At 56.5% G+C, this 26,760-nt stretch overlaps 4 protein-coding genes across 6 annotated transcripts in view; 3 read left to right on the top strand and 1 right to left on the bottom strand.

Annotated features, from left to right (window-relative positions):
- The window catches only part of XPO7 (exportin 7), a 41,673-nt gene extending 28,521 nt beyond the window's left edge, over window positions 1-13,152 (top strand). For both annotated transcript variants that reach the window (XM_032204097.1, XM_032204096.1), the window contains exons 14-28: window positions 1,058-1,193; window positions 2,138-2,211; window positions 3,329-3,409; window positions 3,897-3,960; window positions 5,103-5,211; window positions 5,433-5,539; window positions 5,760-5,848; window positions 6,558-6,665; window positions 7,772-7,854; window positions 8,418-8,632; window positions 9,723-9,861; window positions 10,165-10,325; window positions 12,136-12,234; window positions 12,418-12,545; window positions 12,713-13,152. In XM_032204097.1, the coding sequence (XP_032059988.1) occupies window positions 1,058-1,193; window positions 2,138-2,211; window positions 3,329-3,409; window positions 3,897-3,960; window positions 5,103-5,211; window positions 5,433-5,539; window positions 5,760-5,848; window positions 6,558-6,665; window positions 7,772-7,854; window positions 8,418-8,632; window positions 9,723-9,861; window positions 10,165-10,325; window positions 12,136-12,234; window positions 12,418-12,545; window positions 12,713-12,806 (1,687 nt within the window). In that variant the 3' untranslated portion in view covers window positions 12,807-13,152. The remainder of the gene's footprint in view (window positions 1-1,057; window positions 1,194-2,137; window positions 2,212-3,328; window positions 3,410-3,896; window positions 3,961-5,102; window positions 5,212-5,432; window positions 5,540-5,759; window positions 5,849-6,557; window positions 6,666-7,771; window positions 7,855-8,417; window positions 8,633-9,722; window positions 9,862-10,164; window positions 10,326-12,135; window positions 12,235-12,417; window positions 12,546-12,712) is intronic.
- Window positions 13,153-15,122: 1,970 nt separating this feature from the next.
- Window positions 15,123-17,102, bottom strand: PBDC1 (polysaccharide biosynthesis domain containing 1). The gene is made up of 6 exons (XM_032204080.1): window positions 17,050-17,102; window positions 16,866-16,931; window positions 16,062-16,121; window positions 15,783-15,923; window positions 15,586-15,697; window positions 15,123-15,406 (listed from the first exon to the last, which is right to left on the bottom strand). Exons 1-6 carry the CDS (start codon window positions 17,062-17,064, stop codon window positions 15,309-15,311), a joined length of 492 nt encoding a protein of 163 aa, XP_032059971.1. The 5' UTR covers window positions 17,065-17,102; the 3' UTR covers window positions 15,123-15,308.
- A 952-nt stretch (window positions 17,103-18,054) lies between these two features.
- On the top strand, window positions 18,055-20,262 carry NPM2 (nucleophosmin/nucleoplasmin 2). Of its 2 annotated transcripts, XM_032204131.1 has the most exons (10): window positions 18,055-18,184; window positions 18,651-18,714; window positions 18,800-18,885; window positions 18,987-19,100; window positions 19,219-19,312; window positions 19,396-19,508; window positions 19,775-19,803; window positions 19,894-19,930; window positions 20,039-20,089; window positions 20,213-20,262. In XM_032204131.1, exons 2-9 carry the CDS (start codon window positions 18,657-18,659, stop codon window positions 20,081-20,083), a joined length of 576 nt encoding a protein of 191 aa, XP_032060022.1. In that variant the 5' UTR covers window positions 18,055-18,184; window positions 18,651-18,656; the 3' UTR covers window positions 20,084-20,089; window positions 20,213-20,262. The 2 variants fall into 2 exon arrangements, with proteins under 2 accessions (XP_032060022.1, XP_032060021.1); XM_032204130.1 differs by lacking the exons at window positions 19,894-19,930; window positions 20,039-20,089; window positions 20,213-20,262 and having other exon boundaries at window positions 18,175-18,184; window positions 18,611-18,714; window positions 19,775-19,814.
- Window positions 20,263-21,679: 1,417 nt separating this feature from the next.
- Window positions 21,680-24,931, top strand: FGF17 (fibroblast growth factor 17). Its single transcript, XM_032204012.1, has 5 exons — window positions 21,680-21,711; window positions 21,795-21,885; window positions 23,368-23,545; window positions 24,431-24,537; window positions 24,647-24,931. The coding sequence occupies exons 1-5, from the start codon at window positions 21,680-21,682 to the stop codon at window positions 24,929-24,931; spliced, it is 693 nt and encodes a 230-aa protein (XP_032059903.1).
- The last annotated feature ends 1,829 nt before the right edge of the window (window positions 24,932-26,760 follow it).

The raw sequence follows: 26,760 nt of genomic DNA, 5'->3' as shown, positions 1-26,760 counted from the left end.
ATTTATACTGGGCTTAAATGCATGCATTGGAGTAGAATTAAATGCACAATGGTTCTTTCCTGGGGTTGGGGGGGAGTCTTTTTCCTCGTTAATAATCCAAAATGGGCTTTGTCCTAAAATATATCCCAAATATTGTAGTTTTTTCTATAGCTGTTAAAACTTTATGCTGTCTTCTAACACCTGATGGATTTGGGGGATTGTAAATCCTTTGCAGTGCAAGCTTTATTAGGTGGATGTGAGAACCTGTAGCCTACTGGTCATGAACTACCTTGAGTCACACCAAATGCCTCTTAGTCCAGAGCCTGATTGCTGTGCTCTGGAAGCTAGGGTAGGAGGAGAAGCTAACCTGTGAAAGTAAGGGAGCTGGCCTGTTGGGGAGCCCTGGCTAACAAATAACATCCAGCACTGGCTTCCCAAGTAGCTGATGAGTTACTGAGGGGGAAATAGTGAGATCTTGTATTTCAGTAACAATTCGTGCCAGTAAATATGATAGATATTCAGAGCAATCTGTTTATATTGTATTTCTGTCCCACCCTGCTTTGTGGCACTTGCCAAAAAGGGCTATCATTTCTTCTGCCCCCTGTTCTGTTGCACGTTGCCCTGCAATCCCTCCACCCCTTCCTCACCAGCAAGGTCCACTTGTGCAGGACCTTGGCACTGCCCCTGTGCACAGGTTGTTTCCACAGGGCGCCCAGTAAAAGCCAGGAGGGAGTCATTTAGAGCGTGGAGCAGGCACTGGTTTCTCTGGTGGGTTTGAGAACAAGCTGGGCCAGTCTCTGGGTCAGTGTGCTAAAGCACCTGAAGCTCGCTTCTGCAGCAAATTGAAACCAAGCCCCTTGCATCCCTGTTAGAAGGGACACAACAGCCTCCTAATGGCCTGGCACAGAAGAGAAATACACCCTAGTCAGCATTTTGTTGTCAGTTTTATCAGCTATTGCCCCAAAACAGTGCAGAAAGTAAAAATCACCCAGCCTGGAAGCACCACCGTGTGCCAGAAGCCCCTTGCTCTCCCTGTGGCCAGCAGCAGTGACGTCTGATTTTTCCCTCCCCTCTCCAGGGTGCTGCAGCTGATGAACCTCACGGACTCACGGCTGGCGCAGGCTGGGAACGAGAAGCTGGAGCTTGCCATGCTCAGCTTCTTCGAGCAGTTCCGCAAGATCTATATTGGAGATCAGGTGCAGAAGTCTTCCAAGGTAAATTCCCTCTGTGTCTTCACGCCAGGTGCAGCAATAACCCCACTTTTTTAAAAAAAAATGAAAGCAGGTGGCATTGCTTGTTTCCTTTTCTTGATGGCCGAAATATTTGCGACTTGTCTGCTCTGTTTCCTAGGTGTATGTCCAGTGTTATTGCAAACCCCGAGCTGTCTTTGTGCTCTCTATGCCTGAGGAAGGAGCCAGTGATTATGGCAGTAGCCTAGAACCTGAGATTTGGGTTCGGTTTTACCTACTTGGTTCCTTCTGTGACTTCAAACGAGTCCCTTAAGCCCACATACACGGGAAAGTCACTTGATGCATAAACACTTGAGGAGCCCAAACCTTTCCATTTGAGCCTTGTTTCCTCTTCTCTGAAGTGAAGATAAATACCCGTATTCTTAATTATGAGGTAGTTGTAAACGTGCTGGACTCTGAGTGCCTCTTTGCATCTTCAGAGATGCAGAATGCTTCAAAAATGATGTAAAGAATGGGAACGTCCATGTGGCAGAAATTGGTTCTCTTCCCTTCCAGTAGCCTGTGGCCTTTTGTCCCCCCCCTGGAGACTCCAGAGCAGCGGTGTGACAAGGGGATTAGGCTTCCAGACAAACTCAGTAAGGTGCCTCATGCAGCTGTGTGAGGAGGAGCACAGTTACGTCTCCTTTCCCTAGGAAAATCAAGTGCCCAGCTTCTGGAAACAGCGTTAGAAGCTGCTGTGACAGTGCTGTGGCTAGTGACCTTCTCAAAAAGAGGTAGCAGTGATCAGGGCAGGTGTTCACCAGCTCACGAGCATCTCTGTGCTTTGTTTTGCTTCGGATGGGAAAGCCCCGAGTTTACACCTTCCCAGGGCTGGGAGCTGCAATTTGAGGCCGAGTGAAAATCAAATAATCCTCGATCATTACTTGTGTTGTTGGCAGCTTATAAATCGGTGTTGTTTTTCTCTCCAGCTGTACCGCCGTCTCTCAGAGGTCCTGGGGCTGAATGACGAGACCATGGTCCTGAGCGTCTTCATAGGGAAAATGTAAGTGTTCCTGCTTGCAGGCACCAGAGCTTCCAGGGTTTATCTGAAGGTGTTACCAGGAAAACTGGAAGATGAGGGAGTGTTGTTGAGTCTGAAGCTTGTAACGTCTGGCTGCTTGCCAGAATTACAGGCTGTGCTCAGGGGCTTAAATCACGCGCAGCCTCCGGGATTGATTTATCCATCGTGGATCTAGCCTGGGCTTTGGAGACACAAAAATAAGCCGCACACCAGGATAAAGGATTCTTTTTCCAGTGCCTGCTTAGTAAAAACCAGAGGCAGAGAGGGGACAGCCTCAAGTACTCGTGCCCTGTTCATTTGACTGTTGCCAATCACCAGCCACGAAAGCTCTCTGGGGAGGGGACTGCTCCTTTCAAAGGTTTTCCATGCAAATTGTGCTGGTCAGTACCAGAGTAGTGCAAGTCCTTTTCCCCTAAATTCTTTGTAAAATTCTCCAATTCTGCTGGACACCCTATTCGGCCTGCTCCTTGGCAGCTCTCCTCTGGACCGAACCCATCACCTGGCTTTTTGTCATGCCTTTGGCAGCCTCCACCAGCATTTCGAACCACTTCACTAGCTCCAGGGCTGAATAAATCCCAGTGCCGTGCGCCTGGAGACGTGCAGCCTCTGCCCACCCCCCCCTTAATTTCTGTAGCATCGCCCCCTCTTTTACCCTCACGGGGCTTTGCCTACCCTCGCGCATCCGCAAGGGGTGAAGTGGCTCTCCTGGAAGAAGCAAGGGCTACTAGAATTCTGCAGCTGACAGTGGATGGTGCAGGTGCAGAATTGCATACGTCTGCATGTAGTCACTGCCGCAGAATTCTCTTACCCTTGCTGCAGAAACCAGCCCTGGAGTGCCACAGAATTCCAAGGGCCTGGGTATGGGCCAGTGTAGCTTGGGACCCAAGTAGTGAAGATTATCTGAAGGATAATTTTCTAGTCAACCAAATGTAAGTACAGTGATTTTATACCAATATTTTGTGGCTTGTGATGTCTGTGGTTTCGGTGGAGGGTGGAGCTGATGATGTTGGGTGACTTTTTGCCTGGAAGAATCCGCCGCACAGCAAACGGGGAAGCCGAGCAAACCCCTCTGACCCCTCCTTGTTGTCCTCTTCCCTAGCATCACCAACCTGAAGTACTGGGGTCGGTGCGAGCCTATCACCTCCAAGACACTGCAGCTGCTCAATGACCTCTCCATTGGATATCCTTTTGGGAAGAGCTCTGGGTGTGCAGGACGCTTGCAGCACGAGGGAAGAGCAACCCAGGTGCTCAGGAGCACTCTGCACCTAACAGATTCCTGAACCCCTTCACCTTTTGGGTAGCGAGAAGGTAACAGAGTGCAAGTGCTTGGTCAGTGCCTTATTTAGGTGCTGTGTTACAGTGGATGGCTCTAGTACTGTAGGATTTTTTACTGTGGATCACAATTGCTTTGTAGCTCACCATCCATAGCATTAATTTGCTCACAGTCGTAGCCTACCCTTCCTATTCTTCTTGCCAGAGTAAATGAAAGCAGTCACTGCACGCCTCTGCAGCCTGGTAAGAGTTGCTCTTGAAACACATGGAAGAGAACCTAGAACATATTAATAGAATAGACATAAGTTCCCTTCCAGTTTTGCCCCAGAAAGCGCTCTGCAAGCCTTGCGAGAGGTTTTCTGCTGACTCTGCTGCTTCCTTAACGCCGCCTGTACATACAGCAGTGTTAGAAAGCTGGTGAAGCTGAGCGCCGTGCAGTTCATGCTGAACAATCACACGGTAAGTCCTTTCTCCTCCTGCTTCTTGTCTCACAGAGAACTACCCCGACCTTTTTGCAGCTCAGGTAATCCCTTAATTTTAACACCTGGACACCCTCTTGAAGTTGACCTGTCTCCCAGATGCTTTCATGCACCCATGGAAGCCTCTAGAAAATGGGATCTCTGTCCCATCTCTCTTTGTTCAAAGCCTGCCCTTCAATTTTGAGAGGTGGTAATTTTGTGGTGCCTTTCATCCCAGAAGGGTTAATGTGGGGCTCTCTTTGCTGTCACTGAAAGACAGACATCTCCAGAGGGAAATGTGGGAGGCAGATGATATCGCTGCACATGCAGGTAGAGAGCAGTGATGCTGTTTATGAAATTTAAAGCAAGTTTTAATGCCCAACTTTCAGTCCAAAAGTGCTGATGTGGAGGGAGTGCCGTCACTCACAGCAGTGAGGATGACAGCAGCCTTGTTCCTGGGTCACTGCTAGCACGGTGCTCCCTGTGCGGATCTGGAGCAGTGACTTGAAACCAAAAACATCAGAAGGAGTGATCAGAAGCGAGCAGCAGAGCCCATCAGATTTAGGACTCGCCTCTGGGAGCGCGTGGTCACTGACTGCTCTGATGCTGTGCTGATAGGGCTCCTGCAACCACATCCAGAAGGTTTGGATGGACTGGTTGGGCGAGGCACTGTGTTCCTTCATCTGGGGGACGTTTTACTGGCACGGTCCCATGTCCTGGTCCAGAAACTGCCCTGGGGCTGCCTCTTCCCGTGGGGATTGTAGGCGGGGTAACCAGGGATCTGTCTGCAGAAGCCGATTTCCAGCAGCTTTAGCACCTGGAGGGTCCACAGGACTAAGAGGGACAGATGGTTTCTCTGAGCTGGAGGGAAAGCAAGGCTTCCTTGCTCGCTGGGTCCCGGGAAATCCCCAGATGGAAGGTGATGGTGCTGCTACCTGCAGCCAGGAGAGCTCCGTGGGCAGCCAGTGCGGTGCGTGTTGCCCTCTGGTGGCACCTCCTCCGAGACAACCCAGAATTTGGTTGTCCTCATCCCTGCACAGGATGGGGATTAGACAGGAGAATCCATCCAACCCAGCCCCTAATGCAGGAGCCTTTTCGAGCAGGTGGTTCCCCTTTAACCTGTGTCCTCTCTTCTGTTTGCAGAGTGAGCACTTTTCCTTCCTGGGCATTAACAATCAGTCTAACCTGACTGACATGAGATGTCGGACTACGTTCTACACTGCACTTGGGCGTCTTCTCATGGTGGATTTAGGTACTTTTTAGGGTTTTTTCCTGAGACCCAGAGCAGAGTGACGACTTTGTGGTTTGGGTGTTGCAAGTTGGATGTTGGAGGTGATAAATAACAAATAACCTGTCTGGAAGCGTGGTCTCCTCGCCTCCAGCTGCGTGGGTGACCAGTGTTTGAGTGTCTCAGCACAGGCAGATCTGCAGGGACGTGCAGTCTATTTCCTCCTGATTTCTTTTTTATTTCAGGGGAAGATGAGGATCAGTACGAGCAGTTCATGCTTCCCCTAACGGCTGCCTTTGAGACCGTGGCACAAATGTTCAGCACAAATACTTTCAATGAACAAGAGGCAAAAGTAAGTTGGGCAGGACCTTCCCAGCTATCCATATTCTCTGTACTCTTAGGGGTTTTCAATTCAGCCACACAGGAGGGAATAAATAACTCCTGCAGAGAGAAAGAGACCATTTCCCTCTCTGGGGTGGGAGGAAGGGACGTGGCCATGGGCTGGTGGAGCCGGGGAGGGAAAGATCCATTCGTGTGTCGTGTTTTAACGTGTCGCTTCTTTTGCAACGCAGAGAACTTTGGTTGGTTTGGTGAGAGACCTGAGGGGAATAGCCTTTGCCTTCAATGCCAAGACCAGCTTCATGATGCTTTTTGAGTGGATGTATCCTTCCGTTTGTTGCCTGTGAACTTGAGCCACCTTGTCCTTTGGGGTGGGGGGAGCTCCGGCTGAATGCATCCAAATGCTCCGTGTTCCCTGCTAAATCCTGGCTGCGGTGGGAAAAGAGGAATCTTCACTTTTCTAGTACATGGTGTCCTGTCTGTAAGCCCCAAAATAGCTTTGACTTTGTTTGTCTGCAACCAAGTCAACCTAGAAATCTGCTCAGAGCTGAATCCTTGGGGTTTTCCAAGTGGCCCTGAAGAGATTTGGCTTGTAACGCCCAGTGGTTTTTCGTGGGATACGCACAGCTCAGCAGCAACAAAAGTTTAGCTCACTAAAGCCAGTGGTAGTTGGTGTCTTTGTCCTCTTGATGAGAGCATCGCTGCTTAAAGAGCACGGAATCTGGACTCCAAATTTCTCTTTAGCTGGTGAAGGTCAGCTGTCTGCCGCACTGACAGATTTTGTGTGTCTTCCCTTTTGTCCACAACCCTTTTGGTTTGGTTTGTCCTAGAAGTGCAATTCCTTCAGTGGACCCAGGATTTTTCCCTGGTAAAGCAGACCTTGGCAAGCAGCATCAGCTCTGCCTTGCATTGTTAACCAGCTGCTTGGCAAGGCTTGGATGCAGTGCCCAAAACGTGCCTTTTGGTTGAAGTTGTGACCTTTCTTCTTCACACAAAGCACCGAAATTCCTTCCTTAGCTCTCCCCTTGCAGCTACCCATCCTACATGCCGATTCTGCAGCGGGCAATTGAGCTCTGGTACCACGACCCAGCCTGCACAACGCCCGTCCTCAAACTGATGGCTGAGCTGGTGCACAACAGGTACGAGCCCCCGGGCTGGCAGGGATGTGTGTCTGCCTGCTGGCTGCTGCTTCAGCCACTGCGTGGGTGTCGATGCCCGGTTGTGTGCTCTCTGCTCCCATCTATTTATGCTCTGCAGGCTGCCAGGGGTGGGAGGTGGCAAAGCTGGCGTTGTTTCAGCTGGGAGGAAAATCTGATAGCTCCCAGATAGCGGTTGTGTCAGTCAGTGAGACCAGGAGACGAGATCAGGAAGAATTCTGAATTTCTTTAGTGTTTGTTTCTAAGGATTGGAGCCATAAGATGGAAGCAGGCGAGTTGGGTTAATTTTTTAAAACCTGCCTTTGTAATCAGACGAGTGCTGTTCTGTCTGGCAGCCAGCTGACCACTTCTGCTTTAGACCACGAGCTCTTCCTGCCAGCAGAGAGGTACTCTGACGCTAGTCAGATCATTCAGAGGCTGTCTAATCTGGCAGTGGAAGGCTGCCAAGACGTTGCTTCGGCCTGCAGCCAGCTGAACACAGCCCTGTAGGAAGGGACCATTGTTACAGCCAAGTGGAAAGGACACGAGGTTCAGGCGCAGCCGTTTCAGGGTTGCTGAGAATCTGTGCTGTCACAGTGTTTACCCCAGCTGAATGGCATCTTTGCAGCAGGAGCAACCTTCCTGGAATACACTCATTTATTCCGAAGGTGAAGCGGACAGCTCGCTGCACATCAGTTTTCAGATCTGTTCACTTGCAGGGGAAGAAATGCCAAGCTCTGAACTCTCGGTCGGGTTATGAATAGGAGCCAGTCAGCCTGCCCCACAATGCTGGCTTCCAAGCTGCTCGCTGTGTTTGTGTGCAGTAGCCTAGTGACTATTGCCAAGCCAGGATTTCCAGCCTCAGACTTGTAATATCCCTCATGGCCGTGACGTAGAGGCCCTTTCTTCTGCGACAGCAGAGCTCGGCTGTCCCTGAGAAGGTTGTGCCCTGCCTGGTGGTGGGAAGGAGCAGCAGTGCTCTACCAGAGCGGGGTGTTCAGGGAGCTGGGGAGGAGGCACAGAGCAGCACCTGGAGGTCCTGGTGCTTGGGCTTTGTTTTCCTCCACAGGTTTCTTAGAAATCTGATTTATTTTCTGCCTTCCTGTTAGGTCCCAACGGCTGCAGTTCGATGTGTCCTCACCAAACGGCATCCTGCTCTTCCGAGAAACAAGTAAAATGATAACTACGTATGGTGAGTGCCCAGCAGGTGGGATGGGATGCACTTGACTCCTCTGCTCGCTTGGGGAGTGAGGGCTGGGCTCTTGCCAGCTCGGAGAATGACCCTGGGCTGGCAGGCAGTGCCAAATCGCTTGCTGAGTGCATGCTCAGAGCCAGGGAGATGCTTCTGCATGAAGTCCTTGGGTAGGCAGGCAGGCAGAACCACCAGGGTGTTTGCCACGCTCCTCCAACGAGGAGGAAAGTGACAACAATGAGCAGGAAACCCAGCTGAGCCCCGCGGGAGCCTGCGAGGTGACACGGGCAGACCTGCAAAGCAAGTGGAGAGCAGTCCTGGCGTTGTGCATCCTGTTTCCACAGCAAAACTCCACGCAGATGTTTTCCCCGATTCCTAGTAGAGCTTTTAACTTGTAACGGGGTCCTTAACTGCTGCCTGGGAAATAACAGGTCTCTGGTGCTGGTGGCTGACTCCTCAGTCGCTCCTTAGGGCTCTCCTTTTGTGTTTTTTGTGCCCCCCGGGGGGAGAAGGGGTTCGGATGTGGTTGCTGAAATACTGAGTCCACTTCTGTGCTCGTGCAGGAAATCGTATCCTAACGCTTGGGGAGGTCCCAAAGGATCAAGTCTACGCCTTGAAGCTCAAGGGGATTTCCATCTGCTTCTCTATGCTGAAGGCTGCACTGAGCGGGAGCTACGTCAACTTCGGGGTCTTCCGCCTGTACGGGGATGATGCACTGGACAACGCCTTGCAAACCTTTATCAAGCTTCTGCTCTCCATCCCGCACAGCGACCTCCTGGTAAGCCCACACCTGTGATCAGCAGCGTAAACACGGCTAGGAAAGGCAGGGTTGGGAGATTAGATGGTAAAGGAAAACTTTAATCACAGAGACAAATGAGCTCGTGCCACCTCCTGGAACCCCAGCCAGGCACGGGCCAGCAGGAAATTGCAGCTCCTGGACTGTGCAGCAGCAGGGCCCACGTGAAGGCTGCAAGCCCAGCACCCAAGGGTGCTCCTCTCTCCAGTAGGGCACGCTCCAAGTCTCAGCAAAGCAGTTACCAAAAATAATTGCTTCTCTGCCTGCAAAACGCTTCCTGCGAGTGAAGGATTGCTCTTCCCTGTGTTGCCTGTGGGCAGAGATCTCAGTGCAACCTGCTTAATGAAGATCTCTGCCTCGTGTGCAGTAATCCATTTCACAGCAGAACTTTGAGGCCCTCTCAGCACAGTCCTGGTCCTCAAAATATTGAGGAGAGAGGGCAGCATGCTCCTCCCAAGTCTTTACTCGTCTCGTAGCAGGATCTGAAAGCTGCTGCTGCCTCTGTGACTGCATTCAGCACCTTCTTAATCCAATGTGCTGGTAGCCAAACCATTGCTCTTGAGACACGCAGCTCGTGGGCAGCTCAAATGAAAATCTTGAGACAGGGGCTGCCAGGAGAGCCCCCCCAATCTGGGGGTTGGTGCAGGAAGAATCAGCAGCACAGCCTGCTGAGCCCAGCACCGTGCCTGCCTATTTGTAGGTGATCTGGCAGGCTGCAGCAGACACCTGGAGAGCTTTTCCTATCTCTGCATCTCCAGCGCTGGCAGTAGGCAGCGTGAACACTCCCTGTAGGTGAGGGAAGCAGCGGGGAAAGATGTTCTGATAGAGCAGTGTTGGGAACCTGCTGGGCCGTTGTTGCCGGAGCCTGTTTGGAAAGGTAGTTGGTGGGAGACACGGGGGGGAAAAATGTGTTGGCTCACAAGTTATTCTGAGCGAGAGGTTTGTTTGTTCTCCTTCCAGGAGATCCGGTAAGCAGTTTTCCTTAATGAGTGGGTTGGGTAGGCACTGCAGAAAGGAACTGATGGTTACAGGCTAGGCAAGAGGCCTCACGCCTTTCTCTCTTTCTCTGCAGGATTATCCCAAACTCAGCCAGTCCTACTATTCCTTGCTGGAAGTTCTCACCCAGGACCACATGAACTTTATTGCCAGTCTGGAGCCTCATGTAATCATGTATATTCTCTCTTCCATTTCAGAAGGCCTCACTGCACTAGGTAACTCCCCCTGCTCCCTGGTATGCTCTTCGGGCTTTGATTTGGAATGATTTGGGTTGTTTCAAGTGCCTGGTGTTTCAGATAACAGATGAGATAAATGTTGTGAATGGGTTTGAGAAGGATTTTCACCCCTGTTGAAGCTAGAAATAGGGGATATGTCAGTGAGGAGTCACTGATCATTTTAGGATCAGGTGGCTTTTGGTGTGCCAAGTCCCTAAAAGGACCCAGATAAGTGGTGGTGTTTCCCTGAGCAAGGTAAACGCTGGCGACGTCCCACTATCTCCATCTTCCCTCTTCCTGCAGACACCATGGTTTGCACAGGCTGCTGCTCCTGTTTGGACCACATCGTCACCTATCTCTTCAAGCAGCTGTCTCGCAGCACCAAGAAGAGGACCACACCTCTGACCCAGGAGAGCGACCGGTTCCTGCACATCATGCAGCAGCACCCAGAGATGATTCAGCAGGTAAAGACCGAAGGCGGAGGGGAGAGCCTTGTTGTGGCACGGCACGGTGAACTCCCTGATAAGCCCCGAGTTGGCTTAGCGTGATGTAACACGGGGGCTGCGTGCTCCCTGCTCGAGACCTCCGGGCTTTTCCTGAGGAGCAAGGAGAGGTGCAGCACTAGCCAGAAAATCCTACGCACTCATCATATGGTAGGTCTGGTTCAAAGCCACGTTTCAGGGCCGTGGTTCTCCCTTTGCAAGGACACCACTTCAGCAGCCAAAAATGAGCTTTTGTCTGTCTGTAAAGACAGAAATGTAGTTACAGGTGGTGCTGGCAGTCTGTGGAAAGGAAGCCAGGCAGCATCCAGCCAGCCACAGAGCACGCAGCCTGCTGCTGCTGTACAACACGAGTTGTTTAAACACCTTGGAACAATTCAGGGGTACACGAGCACTCGGAGCAGAGCAGGCACCACAGGGTCCCCGTGTTTAACCAGGCTGTGCTTAGACTTCAGCATAGAGGAGCAAATCTCTGCTGCAGCTCTCACGTTGGGAGCAGGGGCAGGTTAGCTTTGCTGCCTGCTGGAGCACATGCTGCCTTGGCACTGCTCGGTCCTGAATTCAGAAAAGCCTCTGCAGGGTGAGTTTGGTAGTGGAGTTGTACAAGCTGGCAGCACATCTGCCATCTGCCTCCATCTGCACGCCTCTGAGAGGCTCAGAGCTTGCTGGGTTTTGTCTTTTTTTTGGTCAGGAGCACGTGCGATGGCAGAGGATCTGTAGGGAGCTGAGACGTTCTGCTTGCTTAGATCAGTCTCAGCTCAGCTTATACCTCCACGCACCCTGTAGCTGAGGCACCTCCGTGTGCCACTTGCTGATGACAGAAGCTGCTGCTCGCACAGGTTTTGCTTCTGCAGCTCCAGAGGGCCCTGCGTTGGGATCTGAACATCCACACCTCGCAGCAGAAGGCTTTTATCTGCCTCCTGCTGCCTCTCAGCAGCACTGCTCGCTGCCTTTCTGACAGCAGTAGCCAAGCTCGCTCGCTGGTACTTGTCAAAGTGTCAGCACCACTCCCACCTGGAAGCAGGGAGCATTGTTAGTATTGTTCCATCCTCGCTGGGAGATCAAATGCGAAGTAAAGCCGGCTCTTTTGGGGCCAGAAGCTGGCGTTTTCCGAGGATAAAAGAGAAACTGCATCTCCCAAAGCAACCAGGTTAGATGTTGGCTTCAATTCCTGCTGTTGCCTTAATGAGGCCACGGAAGGGATCACAGACACCCGAGCATGGACTCAGGGAGCTTTTTGGGGCACCGGAGCGTGTGCTCGCATGCTCTCGGAGCATTTAAGCTCTTGCTGTTGCCCCGTTGAAGTTGTCTCATCTTCAATCTTCCCCTGGCTGCCCTGGGGCAGGGTTGGTTGTGTCAGGAATAAATATCTTGGCACCTCTCGCCACCTACGTGTGCCTTCAGTGCAGAGTTCTCCAGCAGCTGGGGGGGCTCCTCCTCGTGTCCCCTGCTGCTGGGAGTACCGCAGCACTGAGGCTCCTGCAGGAGGTGACACTGGAAGCGTTAAACGAGCACCAGCTCTGCTTTGTATGTGCTTGGCTTTTAAATTTGGTGCCTGAGAGTCTTTGCCATCGCTGTTGGGCTTTGTGGCGGGGATCAGAAGCCAGCCAGCTTTCAGAGGGGGCTCATCCTGGCAGCTGTGGCCTCGCGTGTGATGCCAGGAGGTTTTCTTCCTGCAGAAAGGAAGCCGTGGGGGTGAACCCGTGCTCTGAGCACACATTTTGTGTCCTGGTGAGGCCAGAGCTGCTTCTAAGCCTCCTTTTCCCTCTTCCAGATGCTGTCGACAGTGCTGAATATCATCATCTTTGAGGACTGCAGGAACCAGTGGTCAATGTCTCGGCCTCTGCTCGGCTTGATACTGCTCAACGAGAAGGTAAACGTCCCCAGCTCCCCGCGTGGCTGGAGCTCTAATGAATCCCATTAAGTTTGGGTTTTTAAGGGCACCAGGAGCCACCCAAAGAGCTGTAGCACGTGTCCTCCCTCTTTCCTGCTGCGTCCTAAAGCCAAGCTGGCTGCTCCTCTAGAAGTTAACCCGGCCTTCTCGTGTCTCCTGCAGTATTTCTCTGACTTGAGGAACAGCATAGTGAACAGCCAGCCTCCCGAGAAACAGCAGGCGATGCACCTCTGCTTCGAGAACCTCATGGAAGGCATCGAACGCAACCTCCTGACCAAGAACAGGGACAGGTCAGTGCGCACCAAACCCGTGTGGCTGTGCTCAGCCTGTAGCTTAATGCAAAAAATGCAGCTGGGGGGGTCCAGCCCACCTCGTGGCAGCCTCCCGGGGAGCAAAACCCCCCTGAGGAGCGGGCGACCTCGTGCTCTAACGCGCTGCCCTGCTGCCTCTCCCTCAGGTTTACCCAAAACCTGTCGGCGTTCCGGCGAGAGGTGAACGACTCCATGAAGAATTCCACCTACGGAGTCAACAGCAACGACATGATGAGCTGACGGCTCCCAGCTCCACCTGTACAGAGCAGCATCTCTTTGGCCTGGCCCAGAGGGGTTCCCGTTTCCGATGGAAAGAAAAGGAGGGCGTTTCGAATCCCTGCTCTTCCCCAGGGCTGGACTGCGGCGCTCGCTTTGGCCGTACTCCACGTCCCGAGGGAGGAGGGAACAGGAGGGGTGGTTGAGCTCACCGGGGCAGGGTGCTTCTGTTTCCGTGGGAAGGGGGTGGAAGGGCAAAAAGCCAGGTGCAAGAATCCAGCGTCTCCCTACCCGAACGTCTGCGTGGAACGCCAGCGCTCTGCTGCAGCCTGCCTTGTATAAACATGTACATTTTTTCATAACATTTTGAACAAGGTTTATATTGACTCAGTTTAAAAAAAAAAAACAAAAAAAAAAAAAAAAAAAAAAACGAGAAAAAAAAAAAAAAAGGAGTAAAAAAAAAAAAAAAAAAGTGTGATTGAAATTTTTACAGAGTCCTGGTGCACCGGTGCTGGCGTGAGGGTTGTGTATGCGAGTGAGGAAAGCGTGTCCTGCAGGCCTGAAGCTTTACTGGGCGAGGGGTGGGTGTGTGAAAGTGCAGAGATATATTTAGTGACAAGCGTAGAGAGAAGCAAAAAAAAAAAAAATGAAAAAAAAAAAAAAAAAACCCAAAAAAAAAAAAAAAAAACACAAAACAAAACCCAACAAAAAAAAAAAAACCCCACAAAAAAAAAAAAAAAAGCATTGTAAAATTCCAAAATGTATATTTTTTCTTATTCAGCCCCTCGAAATCACGACTTCCTGTTACCGTCTTGCCCTTGTTATTAGGAACTCGAAGCCATGCCGCGTGATCTTCTCCATTCGTGCTTGCTCGTGGGTGTCTCTCCCATCCCTGTCCCCCCCCCCCCGGTGTAGCAGTGCCCCCCGTGTCCCCTCCTCACCCCGCTGCCTCCCGGGCCCTCGCCTCCCCTCCGGGCGAGCCCCGGGGCTGGCACCACGCGCTCCCCGGACCCTGCTCCTTTTCTTTTCCCCCCCATTTCACTCAAGCAGGAGGCACAGGAGGATTTGAGGGGCCGAGGGCGAGCTTCGTGCCCCCAGCGTGGGTTTTCAGCCGGGGCACGGGGGCTGCTGCCCGGGGTTCTTAATAACAAGGTTTGCCTAGCATGAAGTATTTAACACCCCCCCCAAACCCACCTCCCCCTTTTCCCTCCCCTTTCAAATGATTCCTTTTTTTTTTTTTTTTTTTTTTTCTAAGTCACCCTGATAAATGTTTTGGATATTAAAAATTTACTGACAGAGGAAAGCTGATGGGGGAGGGAACCTGTTTGCCTTGTACTTTTTTCCACTATTGTTGCTGCTAGTCGTGTGCATTCTCTTGCTCAGCTCTACCCACAGACGCTCAGTCCTTAGGGTTTCAGTTTCTCTTCCCAGACACCACCTAACTCTTAATTCCTCCCCCCCCCCTCCGACCCGAGCCCCCTTTATTTTTATTTTTAATTTTTTTTTTTGTTTGTTCTTTCCTCTGGCGATTGTGTGTTGGGTCCTTTTTTTCGCGTGAGCAGATTGCTGGTTGACTTGTAAGGGTGTTTGCTGCATACAGTGTAAGCATTGTGACTGCAAATAAACTTCAATGGTTTCTACTGAGCTGGGCTGGCCTCTGCTTGGGAGAGGGGCCCCGTGATTTATTGGGGTTTGGAGGGCATTTCTTGGGGTTTCATGGGCATTTCTCGGGGTTTTGAGGGCATTTGACAGGATTTCATGGGCATTTATTGGGGTTTCATGGGCATTTCTTGGGGTTTGGAGGGCATTTGACAGGATTTCATGGGCATTTATAGGGGTTTGATGGCATTTATTGGGGTTTCATGGGCGTTTATCGGGGTTTAGTGGGCATTTCTTGGGGTTTTGAGGGCGTTTATTGGGGTTTCATGGGTGTTTATTGGGGTTTCATGGGTATCTAATGGGGTTTCATGAGCATTTATTGGGTTTTGGTGGGACTTTATTGGGGTTTGATAGGCATTTATCAGGGCTTAGTGGGCATTTCTTGGGGTTTTGAGGGCATTTATTGGGGTTTCATGGGCATTTATTGGGGTTTCATGGGTATTTATCAGGGTTTGATGGCATTTATTGGGGTTTCATGGGCATTTATCGGGTCACAAAGCCCCTTAGAGCCAAGTTGGTAGCTCACACCCAAATCCTAAGCCTCCAGCAGCACTGCTGGATCCTGCTGCCACCACGGCAGTGAAACCGAAGCGGGTTCAGCAACAGCCCCTAAACCTTTAGATCTTAGACCTCTTGCCACCATCACCAGGTCGGGCGCATCCAACACCCGCAGCACGAGGAGAGGGCTTTGAAAACATTTTATTTACAGTCCGCAAGCAGAGCCTGAGCTCCAAGGCACTGCAGCAGGAGGGCCGGGATGCCCTGCGCTGTCCTGCCTCCTCCTGCCCCTGTCCCATGGGGGCAAAAAAAGGGGGCAGCAGCCCCTGGGCTGACCCCACGGGGCGCGCAGCGGAGCCGAACTCGTCCTCACGCCCTCGCTGGCTCCTTGGCGCTGTTGTAGACGGCGTTGTTGCAGCCCTCTCGGTTCCGAGCTATTTCGATGGCAAAAAACTGGATTCTGGTGGCTGGGAAAAGAGAAAAAAAAGGGGCTGAGAGCAGGTCTGGGGGGGCTCGGAGCAGGTCTGGGGGCGCAGCCTCGCCTCTTCCCACCCTGTTACCACCCCGCAGGGCACGGCACGGGGTCCGGGGGGGTTTTGGGGTTAAAAACAAGTGGATAAGGTTTTGGGACATCGTGCAGGCTCACCGAATATCGTGTTCTCCTCCGTGTAGCCCTTGCTGCAGTCCAGGCGCAGCAGGGTGCCGTAGTTGAAGTCCTCCACCACCCCCTCGAAGCGCATGCAGAAGGGGCGCCACTTCTGGGAACGGGATTAAGGGGGGGAAATTTTGGGGGGGGTGCCAGGACCCCAACCCCGTAATTCCAACCCCCCCCAAAGCGCCCACCTCCTTGGCCGGCTCCGATTTGAGCTCCTCGGGGTCGAGGACGTCGATTTTGAGGTCGCCGAAGGTTTTCCTGAAGTCGCCGTAGATCTGCTCGTCCGCCTTGGTCAGCTTCAGGAATTTGGGGTCCACCGAGGAGATGAGCTGCGGGGTGACGGGGGAGGGGGGGGTTCAGGGCCGTGCCCCCCTCCCCAAACAGCCCCTCGTAGAGCTGGTTTTGGGGGTTTTTATTGCAGGGGGGGGTCCCCAAAAGGCCCCCTCCCCGATTTAGGGCAGCCTTACGTTGAAGTAGACCTCGGCGTGCTGGTAGGCCCGCATGGCCCACATCAGCTCCACGTTGGGCTGCGGGCGGAGAGGGGGTGTCAGGGGTCTGTGGGGACCCCCCCCCCAGCACCAGGACCCCCCCAAGGCACCGAGACCCCCCCCTGAGTACCAAGACCCCCCCAAGCACCAAATTATGCCCCTTCCTGATACCAAGACCCCCCCCCACAATACCAGTACCCCCTCCCAGCACCAAGACCCCCCCTCCTGGTACCCAGAACCCCCCCACAATACCAACACCCAACCCCACAATACCCAGACCCCCCCCCTTAGTACCAAGACCCCCCCAAGCACCAAGTTATGCCCCCTCCTGATACCCAAGACCCCCCCCCCCAACACCAACACCCCCTCCCCAGCACCAAGACCCCCCCCTCAATACCCAGCCCCCCCCATTCCCCCCCAACACCCCCATACCAACCCCCCCACCCCACCTCCAGACCCCCCCCAGTACCAAGACCCCCCCCAACACCCCCTCTCTCCCTACAGACCCCCCCATTACACCCCCCCAGCCCACCCCAACACCCCCCCCACCCCAATACCCCCCCAATACCCCCCTCACCCCCCCCATCACCCCCCCATCACCCCCCCACCCCATCACCCCCCCCTCCCAACCCCCCCCCACCCCCAAATACCCCCTCACCCCCCCCCAAAAAAAAAAAAAACAAAAAAAACCCTGACGCCCCCTCGCCCCCTGGTTCCCCCCCCCATGTCCCAAACCCCCCCCCAAAATTCCCGGTGCCCCCCCCCCGTGCCCCCCCCCCTCACATCATTGCCGTAAGCCTCCGCCGGCAGGCTCAGGGCGTGAGCGGCCGCCGCGGCCTCCCCGGGGCCCTGTGGGGGCAAAAGCGGCTTCAGAGCCCCCCCCACACCGGGACCGGACCCCCCCCAAATCCGGACCCCCCCCCCCCCCAGGACCCCTCCCGTATCCCGCCCCCCCCCCGGCCCCCACCAGCGCCGCCGCCATCGCGCGGCCACGGCGGAAACGGAGGCGCGGCCCCGCCCCCACCCCCCCCAAAAGGGCCGCGTCCGGGGCGGGGACAGGGAATGGGGTTTGGGGACAGAAAGGGGAGTTTGGGGACAGGGGGTGGGATATGGGGACAGGGAATGGGGTTTGGGGACAGAAAATGGGGTTTGGGGACAGGGGGTGGGACATGGGGACAGGGAATGGGGTTTGGGGACAGAAAGGGGGGTTTGGGGACAGGGCTTGGGACATGGGGACAGGGAATGGGGTTTGGGGTCAGAAAATGGGGTTTGGGGACAAGGGACGGGGTCTGGGGACATGGGGATGGGGACAGGGACAGGATATGGGACATGGGGACAGGGAATGGGGTGTGGGGACAAGGGACGGGGTCTGGGGATAGGATATAGGGACAGGGGACAGGGAATGGGGTATAGGGACAGGGAATGGGACATGGGGACAGGGTTTGGGGACAGGGGATGGGGTCTTGGGACAGGGGTTGGGGACAGGATATGGGACATGGGGACAAGGGATGGGGTCTAGGGACAGGGGATGGGGACAGGGGATGGGATTTGGGGTCAGAAAATGGGGTTTGGGGATAGGGGATGGGATATGGGGACAAGGGATGGGGACGGGATATGGGACATGGGACGGGACATGGGGACAGGGAATGGGGTTTGGGGACAAGGGATGGGGTCTGGGGACAGGGGATGGGACATGGGACAGGAGATGGTGACAGGGGTTGGGTTTTGGGGACAAGGGACAGGACATGGGGACAGGGAATGGGGTTTGGGGACAGGGATGAGGACAGGGGATGGGGTTTGGGGACAGGGAATGGGGTTTGGGGACAAGGGACGGGGTCTGGGGACATAGGGACAGGGGACAGGGAATGGGGTATAGGGACAGGGAATGGGACATGGGGACAGGGTTTGGGGACAGGGGATGGGGATGGGATGGGGACAGGATATGGGACATGGGGACAGGGGATGGGGCATGGGGACAGAGTTTGGGGACAGGGGATGGGTTTTGCGGACAGATGGGGTCTGGGGTGACTCCCAGCACTGGGGGGGGGCCGTGACCCCCTCCCCATCCCCCAGAGCCCCCGGGCACCCCTGGGGCCACCCAGGTACGAGGCCAACGTCACCGGGGGGGGGGACCACTGGGTGTCAGTGGGGTCCCCCAAATTGGGGACAGCCCCCCCAGGACGATGCCAGCGGGGTTGGGGCCCCCCCTCATTAACCACGGTCCTAATTGGCCCCCCCTCATTAACCACGGTCCTAATGAGCCCCCCCTCATTAACCACGGCACAGCTGCAGACACTAATGACCCTGGGTGGGCACTGCCCCCATTGGGGGGGTGGGATTGGGGGCTTATAGGGCCGCAGCCCCCCCCTGGCCCTATAAGTGCGGAGCGGGGGGGCCCTGGGGGTCATTTGGGAATCTGCTGAGAGCTTGGGGTGAGGCTTCCTCTGCTTGGGGGGGGCCCTAAAGGGGCTGGGGGGGTTCCTATAATTTGGGGGGTGTCCTATAATTTTGGGGGATGTTTTTCCAAGTGGGACCCCCCCCAAAAAACATCTCCGCGTGCGCCCCCAGGGCGCGATGTCCACGACCGGCAGCACCGACAGCAAGTCCGAGAAGCCCATGGCCCTCATCTGGGGTGAGCCCCCCCCACCCCATAACACCCCCAAATGGGGCCGAGCCCGTGGGGGGGGGCTCCCACTGACCCCCCCCATTATTTATAGGGTGCGAGCTGAGCAGCGAGCGGGCGTCCTACACCTTCCAGGCCCCCCAGGAGTGGCACTGCGAGCAGCAGCTGGCCCTGCGCACAGTAGGTGCCCCCCTCCCCTATTAAATACCCCCCCCCACAGCCGGATTTTGGGATTTTTTTTTTTTTGGGATGCTCTGGGGGGGCTCTTCGTGACCCCACAGGTCTGCCTGGGGGAGAAGGCTCGCGACGAGTTCCACGTGCTGGAGATCGTGCCCCCCACCCCCGAGGACGCCCCCGTGCCCATCGCCACCCTCAAGCCCTCGGTGCTGCCCATGGTGAGCACCCAAGGGTGGGGGGGGGCTGCCCCCTAAACCACCCCCCCCCCCATAAGACCCTATAAAGTCTGGGGTGATGTTTTTTGGGGTTTTTTCTTGCCACCCTGCTGTCTTCCAGGCCACCCTGGGGGGCGTGGAGCTGACCCCCCCCGTCACCTTCCACCTGCGCGCGGGGTCCGGCCCCGTCTACATCAGCGGGCAGCACATCTCCCGTAAGTGCCCCCCACCCCAAAAAAAAAAAAAAACAACCCAAAAAACCCCACCCATGGGTGCTGCAGCCCCGGCTCTCCCCCAGTGATGCCCGACCTGTCCTGGGAGGAAGAGGAGGAGGAGGAGGAGGAGGAGGAAGGTGATGAAGAGGAGGAGCCCCCCAAGCCCCAAGGTGCCAAAAGGGGCAACGCCGCCAAGGTACGGGGGGGCCCCAAAACTTTAGGGGGGGGGGGCGCTGTGACCCTAAAATTGCACGATTTCCCCTTTTTTATTGAAGGGGGAAGAAAGTTTTGGGGTCTGTGAGCCCCCCCCCAAGATATGGGCAAGGGGGGGGCCCCAAAACCTCAGGGGGGACCCCAAAATCGCACAATTTCCCCTTTTTTTCTTGGAGGGGGGGGAGTTTTGGGGTCTGTGAGCCCCCCCCCCAGCCCCGCTGTCCATGTTCCCATTTTTTTCTCCCCTAGAAGAGGAGGCTGGAGAAGGAGGACGAGCAGTGAGTATGGGGTTTGGGGGGGGGGGTAATAGGGTGGGGGGCACGGACCCCTCACCGCAGCCCCCCCCCCACCTCGTTTCCCCCGAGCAGGAACAGCGCCGCCCCCCAGGAGCCCCCTCCCAGCAAGGTAAGGGGGTGGCCAACCCTGGGGGGGGGGGCTGAAAAACCCCAAAAATGGGGGGGGGGGGCTGGGGGCTCCCCCCCCCACACTCAGCCCCTTCCCCATCCCCTATAGGGGCGAGGAGGCGGCCGGGGCAAAAAGGCAGCGGCGAAGAAGTGACCCCAGGTAAGGGGGGGGGGGGTTTGGGGACCCCTGTGTGCCCCCCCCAGTCCCATTTGGGGGGGCTCAGGTGGTTCCCGGAGGGGGGGGGGGCGCCCGTTTTTAATTTTTTTCCCCTTTTTTTTGCAGGGTTTGGCGCAGGAGAGGCTGGAAACCTTCTGATTTTGGTGCCCCCCCCCAAAAAAAAATAATAATAAAGGATGTGGTTTTGCAGCCCTGGCTCTCCGTGCTGGGATGGGGGGGGGGTTGTGGGGCTGTGTCCCCCACCCCCATACCCCAATAGGGTCCTTCCCCACAACCTGGGGGTCCCTTTTGGGGTGGGGGGGGGGCACCAAAAGCCGGGTGAATGGGGACAAAGGGGGATTATTGAGCAGCGGGGGGGGGATTGGAACCCATTGACCTGGCCTGGGAGGTGAGAAAACACCGGGGGGGGGGGGGGTTAATTGGGGTCATTAGCGCTAATTGAGCCCCCCCCAAAACCCCTCTGCGGTGCTGCCCCTGCTCTTTGGGGAAACTGAGGCAGGAGGGGGCGGGGGGAGCAGTTCCTACAGGACCCCCCCCTTTTGGTGTGTGACCCCCCCCCCCAGGGGGTGTTTATTGGCACTTGGCACCCCCTCGGCACAGCAAATGGAGCGTGGAGGGGGGGGGGGCGCATCCCCTGCCCCCTGTAGGGACCCGATACCCGACCCCACAGGCATTTGGGGGGGGGAAAATCTCATCCAGCCCTTCCATAGGGTGGGATTTGGGGCTGGGGGGGGGCTCGGAGGGCCCCCCCGGTGTGGAACCAGCTGGTTGAAAACCCCTCGCGGTGATTTTTTCCCCGAGGGGGGCACCTTTTGGGAAGCCGGGTGCCAAAAAGCATCCTAAAGGTGAGCGCATCCCCCCCCCCCTCCTTCCCTGTCCCGCCCCCCCCCAGGCCTGGCTGAGCTGGGGGGGGCTCTTCCCACCCCCAGACCCTATTTAATGCCCCAAAATCACCCCCCCCACCCCCCCCTCCTCTCCATCTCCTCCCCTTCCCCATGGGGCTCGGACACCCCGAGCCCCGCTCAGCCTCCCCCTTCCTCCTCCTCCTCCTCCTCTTCCTCCTCCTCCTCTCTCCCCCCCCCCCCCAGCCCCCATCCTCCTTCCCTCTTAGCCCCCCCCGACCCCCCCAGGGGAGGCTCAGCCCCTCTCCACGGCCCCCCCCCACCTTTAAAACCCTCCAGGAGAGGGGAGCAGGGGCTGCGCGGGGGGCGCACGGCTCCGGGTGCCGCCCTGCTTTTTGGGGCTGGAGAGGGGGGGGGGCGGAAAAAGGGGGGAGCCCAGCCCTTTTCCCCTATTATCAGCCCCCCCACAGCCCCCCCCACAGCAGATGCCAGCGAGGCAGGAGCTGCCCCCCAAATGGGAAGCTGATGGGGTGGGACGAGGCGAGGAGCTGAGCCCCGTGCCCCCAACCCCGCGCCTGGGCAGGGTCTCGGGGGGCACCCGAGCGAGGAGGAGGGGGCCACGGGCACCCCCCCGGCGGGGTCGTGGTGAGATTTGAGGGTGGCAGCTCAGCTCCCTGCCTTCCTTTCATGCCCTCACCCCTGGGGGGGGGGGGGGGGTTTGGCCAGCACCATGCAGCCCCTCCGCCTGCAGAACCTCTCCATGTAAGCGGCGCGCTCCGGGTGCCTCGGGGTTGGTTTCACCCGGCAAAAATTTCGAAATTTCGCCTCCAAAAACCCCGAGCGAGCCCCTGCTCCTCTCCCTTTTTTCTTTTTTTTCCCCTCTTTTCTCCCCGCCGCAGATGCTTCCAGCTCCTGATGTTCTCCTGTCAGACCCAGGTAGGTCGCCGAGCAGCCTCTCCCCCAAAAACCCCGTCGCAGCCTGGCTCGCCCCTGGGTCCCTCCCGGCCATGACTTGGGATGCTGTTAATTAATTTGGCTGTTAATTAATTTTGTTCGTTTTGGGGATTTTCCTCACGGGTGGGTGGCAGGGGCCAGCCCCGGGGCAGGGCAGTGATGCTGGAGGGTGCCCACGGGGTTGGGTCACCCATGGGTGCCCGGCGCCTTCCCCATGTCCCCAAGGCGAGCCCATTGGGGAGCCCCCCCTTGTTCAGGGGGTGCATTTCTTGCCCCCCAGGCCGGATTCTGCCCTCGATGCCATCAGAGGGGGTTAACGGGGTGCTGGGGGGGGGGGACAAGGCTCGGTGCCCCCCTCCCCTTCTCCCCCTTTCCCCCTCCCGGGCTGCGCCGTCCCTTTTTGTGCGCTTCTGAAGGGCCGCGGCTATTAAAATGCACTGTTCCATATCAGCACCCTCTGCTCCCCAGCCCCAACAAAACCACCCCCCGGCAGCCTTAAATACGCGCTCGGGACCTTTTTTTTCCTTCCTTTTTATTTTTTTTCCTCCCTTTTTATTTTTTTTCCCCCCTTTTTATTTTTTTCCCCAAGGTAACAGCTTTTATTTCTTTGAAAACGAGAGGGGAAGGGAAGGGAAGCGCCTTTGATGGAGAGGGGCCCCCCCCAGCTCACCACCACCTCCCCGGCCACCCCCAAAGTGTTTTTAAAGTGGATCCCGGTGGGAAATGAGCCCCCGAGGTGCCCACGAAGGTGGTGGGGAGCCGGGGGTCCTGTCTGGCCTGGGGGGGGTCAGAAGAGCCCCCACGGTCCCGCTGAGTGCGGGGTGCGGAGCTGGGTCCTGGGTGCGCTCACAGAGCGGGCAGCACCCCAAAACGCGTGGCTGTGCCCCATTTATATCCAATAACCCTTTATTTGGGGGGGGTTATGCCACCCCATAGGCACAAACCGTGATCCCATTTGGGGTCCACGCTGCGTTTTATCCCCCCGGCACTGTGGGAACAGCTCAGCCCCTAGCTTCTGGAACATGTGGACGGTCCTGGGGCGCTTTGCTCTGGGGGCTGAGCGCTGTACCTGCATCCAAACCCATCCTCAGCACCCTCCGGGGTGCTCCATGGGGCGGAGGGGTCGGTGGGTGCCTGTAGGGTCAGGACACAGCCAGGAGCTTGTTCCCATCCCCGATGCAGGCTGTGCACCGTGGAGAGCGTCCTCCCCGCGTCCTCCTTGTGCGGGTGCCAGGAGAGCTCCCTGCCTCTCCCTGCTCCTGCAGCACCTTCTCGGGGGTCTCAGCACCCCCAAAAAACCCCATCCAGGCTGGAGCTGCCCGCAAGACCCCCAAACAGGCCACAGCGGGCTCACCCCGTGCCGCCAGCGCTCCCACCAGGTCCCCCCCTCTTCTCCATCCCCTTGCCGTGGGCTGTCCGAAACAAATTGATTTTATTTTTTTTCCCTTTGTATCGTAAACAAAGGGGGAGAATCACCCGTCTCCTAATTTTAACCAGTACGTGAGGGACCAGGGGGCCGTGAGCGACCAGCTGAGCCGGCGGCAGGTCAGGGAGTACCAGCTCTACAGCCGGACCAGCGGCAAGCACGTGCAGGTCACCGGCAAGCGCATCACCGCCACCGCCGAGGACGGCAACAAATTCGGTAAGGAGCCCGCTGCCAGCCCCCCCCGGGGTGATTTGGGGGCAAGGTGGGCGCCTGTCCGGGGACAGAAGCGCTTGTGGGGTGTCGGGGAAGGGCCGGGGAGGTGGGTGCTGCAGCTGGGTGCTGGTTTTATAACCCCAAAAAGGGCTCCTATAGGAGCGCGGCTCCAAATTGTCTGGTTCTGACCTCAAAACTTCCAAATCCATGCGTTTCTGGCCAATATCATGCAGCAAAAAAATGAAATATCAGGTTTATAGCTATCTTGTGGCAAATAAATGGATCACCTAAAATATTGATGGGTGGAGGGCAGCAGGCAGAGCCCCTCCAGCCCCAGCACCATCCCCTGGGGGTTTTATGGGGGTCTCCAGCCCCGTTGCAGCCCCGCCAGGTCTCTGCCACCTTCCCAGGGCTTTCCCTAAATTCTCCCTGTCTGGTTACACTCGGGACCTGTTGGGGTTGTGGGTTTTGGTGTCGGCTCCCAGCCACCTCGGGGGGAGACAATGAGGATGAGGATAATTAACCCGCCGGGTGCTGGGCTCGGTCTGGCGCTGGAAAACCCCATTGAATCCCCGACAATGAAATGGGGGGGGCTGGAAAGGGGCCGCTGCTCTCCACGGGGCTTTCATCAAACGCCCGGTTTGCCTCTGCTGGCTTTTAACAAAAGCCCTTTTCTAGCATCATGTCCTGGGGAGCAGCCCGCGGTGTGCCCCGTGCCGGGGGGCTCGGGCACGAGGGGTGGCGAGGGATTGAGGGACGGGGGGGGAGCGAAACGGGGACGGGGAGAAAGGGTTTTTGGTGTCCCCTCGGGCACGGGGATGGGGATTTTTGGGGTGCAGGTGCTTTGCAGCCCCGGCGGGACACCTCCTGGCGCTTTTCTCCTCACAGCCAAGCTGATCGTGGAGACGGACACCTTCGGCAGCCGCGTGCGCATCAAGGGAGCCGAGAGCGAGCAGTACATCTGCATGAGCAAACGGGGCAAGCTGGTGGGGAAAGTGAGTCCGGGCGGGGAGGTGGCAGCCTTATCCCCTCTCCCCTCCATCCCCAGAGCTCACGGCCCTTTTTTTATTATTTTTTTTTCTTTTTTTTTTTCCCCTCGAGCAGCCCAACGGCAAGAGCAAAGACTGCGTCTTCACCGAGATCGTGCTGGAGAACAACTACACGGCCTTCCGCAACGCCCGCTACGAGGGCTGGTACATGGCCTTCACCCGCAAGGGCCGGCCCCGCAGAGCCTCCCGCAGCCGCCAGAACCAGCGGGAAGCCCACTTCATCAAGCGGCTGTACCGGGGGCAGCTGCCCTTCCCCAACGCCGAGCGGCAGAAGCAGTTCGAGTTCGTGGGCGAGGACGAGCCCACGCGCCGCACCCGGCGCACCCACACCCCCACGTAGCGCCCCGGCCGCCCTCCTCATCCTCCTCTTCCTCCTCCTGGCCTCCAGTGTGGACTCCACTCCTTCTCACGCACCCCCAAGCACTGTTTTCTCCCCACTTCTCTCTATTTTTGGCGTAAAGATGCTCTATTTTTGTACTCGGGTGGCTGTGGGTGCGGTGACCCCCTGCGGCACCCCAAATTCACCGCCCCGTGCCTCTGCCCATCACCCTCTCTGGCTGGGGTGTCTGCCCCCCCCTTTATTTTTATTTTTTTTAGGGACTTCTCCCCATGCCACCGAGCCCCCAGCCACGTCTGTGACCCCATCCTGCTGCTGGGGGGATGCCGAGGCCACCCCCAGCCCCGGGGCTGTGACCCGGCTGTCACCCTGCGAGGTGACCGTGGTGACCTGGGGTCCCGCACCGTGCCAGTCTGTCTGTCCGTCCCCAAAAGCTCTTGGAGGGGTGCTGGGCACCCAGACCCGGTGGCCAGCACTTGTACCCCGTGGCCACGAGGTCTCGGGGTTATTTATTGTGGGGGGAGCCCCGTGCCCCTCTCCTGGCCACCGTGGTGGCACCGGGGGGTGCCAGCAGCACCGGGCCGTGCGTAGGTGCCTGTGGATGCAGGCAGCAAAAACCTTTTAGATTTAATTTTTTTTTTATCAGTTGTGTGTTTTTTACGAGCTCTGCTGTTTCCTTTGAGTCGGTTTTAGGCCTAAACGCTTAGACTTTGGAGTTGAGGTGTGTGTAACGGAGGAAGCCCCGAGGCAAATAAAAGCAGCGTCTAGACGGACCCGGCCTCGGTGAGTTTTTTTTTTTTTCCTTCCAGCCTGGCCCCAGCACAAGCGGGGGCTTTGCTCCCCTTGGCACGGGGGCACCCAGCTCTCCGTGCCCCAAACCATGTGCCCTGATGCTTGGGGACATCCCGCGTGTCCCCACACAGCACCACGGTGGCACCTGGCACATCCCCGTGCCCAAATTCCCCCCGGAGCAGCATCACCTCGGCACAGAGCCCAATTTTGGGGCCGTCTGTCCCCCCCGCAGCCCCCAGCCCGTGCCGTGCCCTCTCCCCATAATTACTTTTACCTCTCACAATGCCCCGGCCGGCCGGCGGGGAGGATGTAATCCCTTAACCACCCCTTAACCACATCTCCCAGCCCCTACAAAGCCCCGCGAGCGCAATGCGGGCGCATGGAGGGGGGCGCGGGGAGAAAATTATAACAGTTTGAGTTCAATGGAGCTTTAAAAGCAGGGGAGAAATGCAACACCCAGCAATTAGGGCCGAACAATGCGCCCGGCGCTGCCTGCCCAGGTGTGTTGGGTAGGAATTAGCCGGGCGGCCGGTTTAATTTTTTTCTTCCCCTCCCCGTTTCCTTCGCCCCCCCAGCCCCGGCTCCTTGTTTCCGCAGGAATTCGAGACCTTCTTGAAAGGAGAGGGCTTTGAGAAAGGGGCCGAGCTGTCTGTACCCTCCCTGCCCCCGCCGCCCCCTCCCCAATTTAGCCCAAGCTTCAAAGGTAGAGGAGTTCCCTTTGTGTAATCTCCGCTTTTAATTTTTCCCCGTCCCTTTTTCTCCCCTTCTCCTCTCCTTCCCGAGCCCTTCCTCTCCTTTCTTTCAGGGATTTTTTTTTTTTTCCCCCCTTCCTCCCCTCTCTTTCTTCTCGACCTCCCGGGATAGAAAGGGCTCGGAAGGGTGAGTCCTTTTTAATTATGGCCGGGGAAGAAGAGAGGAAAAAAAAAAAAAAAAAAAAAACCCACACTGGGTTTTCTTTCTTGTTTTTTGAGGTGAGACCCGGGGCGGGGGGCGGAGGTGGAGAAAGTGCACTGGAGGATGTCTCGCCAACCCCCTGCCTT

Source organism: Aythya fuligula, chromosome 27 (genome assembly GCF_009819795.1).
Source record: "Aythya fuligula isolate bAytFul2 chromosome 27, bAytFul2.pri, whole genome shotgun sequence".
NCBI lineage: Eukaryota > Metazoa > Chordata > Aves > Anseriformes > Anatidae > Aythya > Aythya fuligula.
Note: the sequence above shows the minus strand (reverse complement) of the source record. Positions and strands in the feature narration are given on the sequence as shown.

Coding starts and splice junctions, on each gene's coding strand:
- NPM2 (XM_032204131.1), top strand. CDS start 18,657: ATGTCCACGACCGGCAGCACCGACAGCAAGTCCGAGAAGCCCATGGCC. Junction 18,715..18,799: donor GCCCATGGCCCTCATCTGGG/GTGAGCCCCCCC, acceptor CATTATTTATAG/GGTGCGAGCTGAGCAGCGAG. Junction 19,509..19,774: donor AAAGGGGCAACGCCGCCAAG/GTACGGGGGGGC, acceptor TTTCTCCCCTAG/AAGAGGAGGCTGGAGAAGGA.
- FGF17 (XM_032204012.1), top strand. CDS start 21,680: ATGCAGCCCCTCCGCCTGCAGAACCTCTCCAT. Junction 23,546..24,430: donor CGAGGACGGCAACAAATTCG/GTAAGGAGCCCG, acceptor TTCTCCTCACAG/CCAAGCTGATCGTGGAGACG. Junction 24,538..24,646: donor GGGGCAAGCTGGTGGGGAAA/GTGAGTCCGGGC, acceptor CCCCTCGAGCAG/CCCAACGGCAAGAGCAAAGA.
- PBDC1 (XM_032204080.1), bottom strand. Junction 16,122..16,865: donor CGGAGGCTTACGGCAATGAT/GTGAGGGGGGGG, acceptor CTCCGCCCGCAG/CCCAACGTGGAGCTGATGTG. Junction 15,407..15,585: donor GGAGGAGAACACGATATTCG/GTGAGCCTGCAC, acceptor CTCTTTTCCCAG/CCACCAGAATCCAGTTTTTT.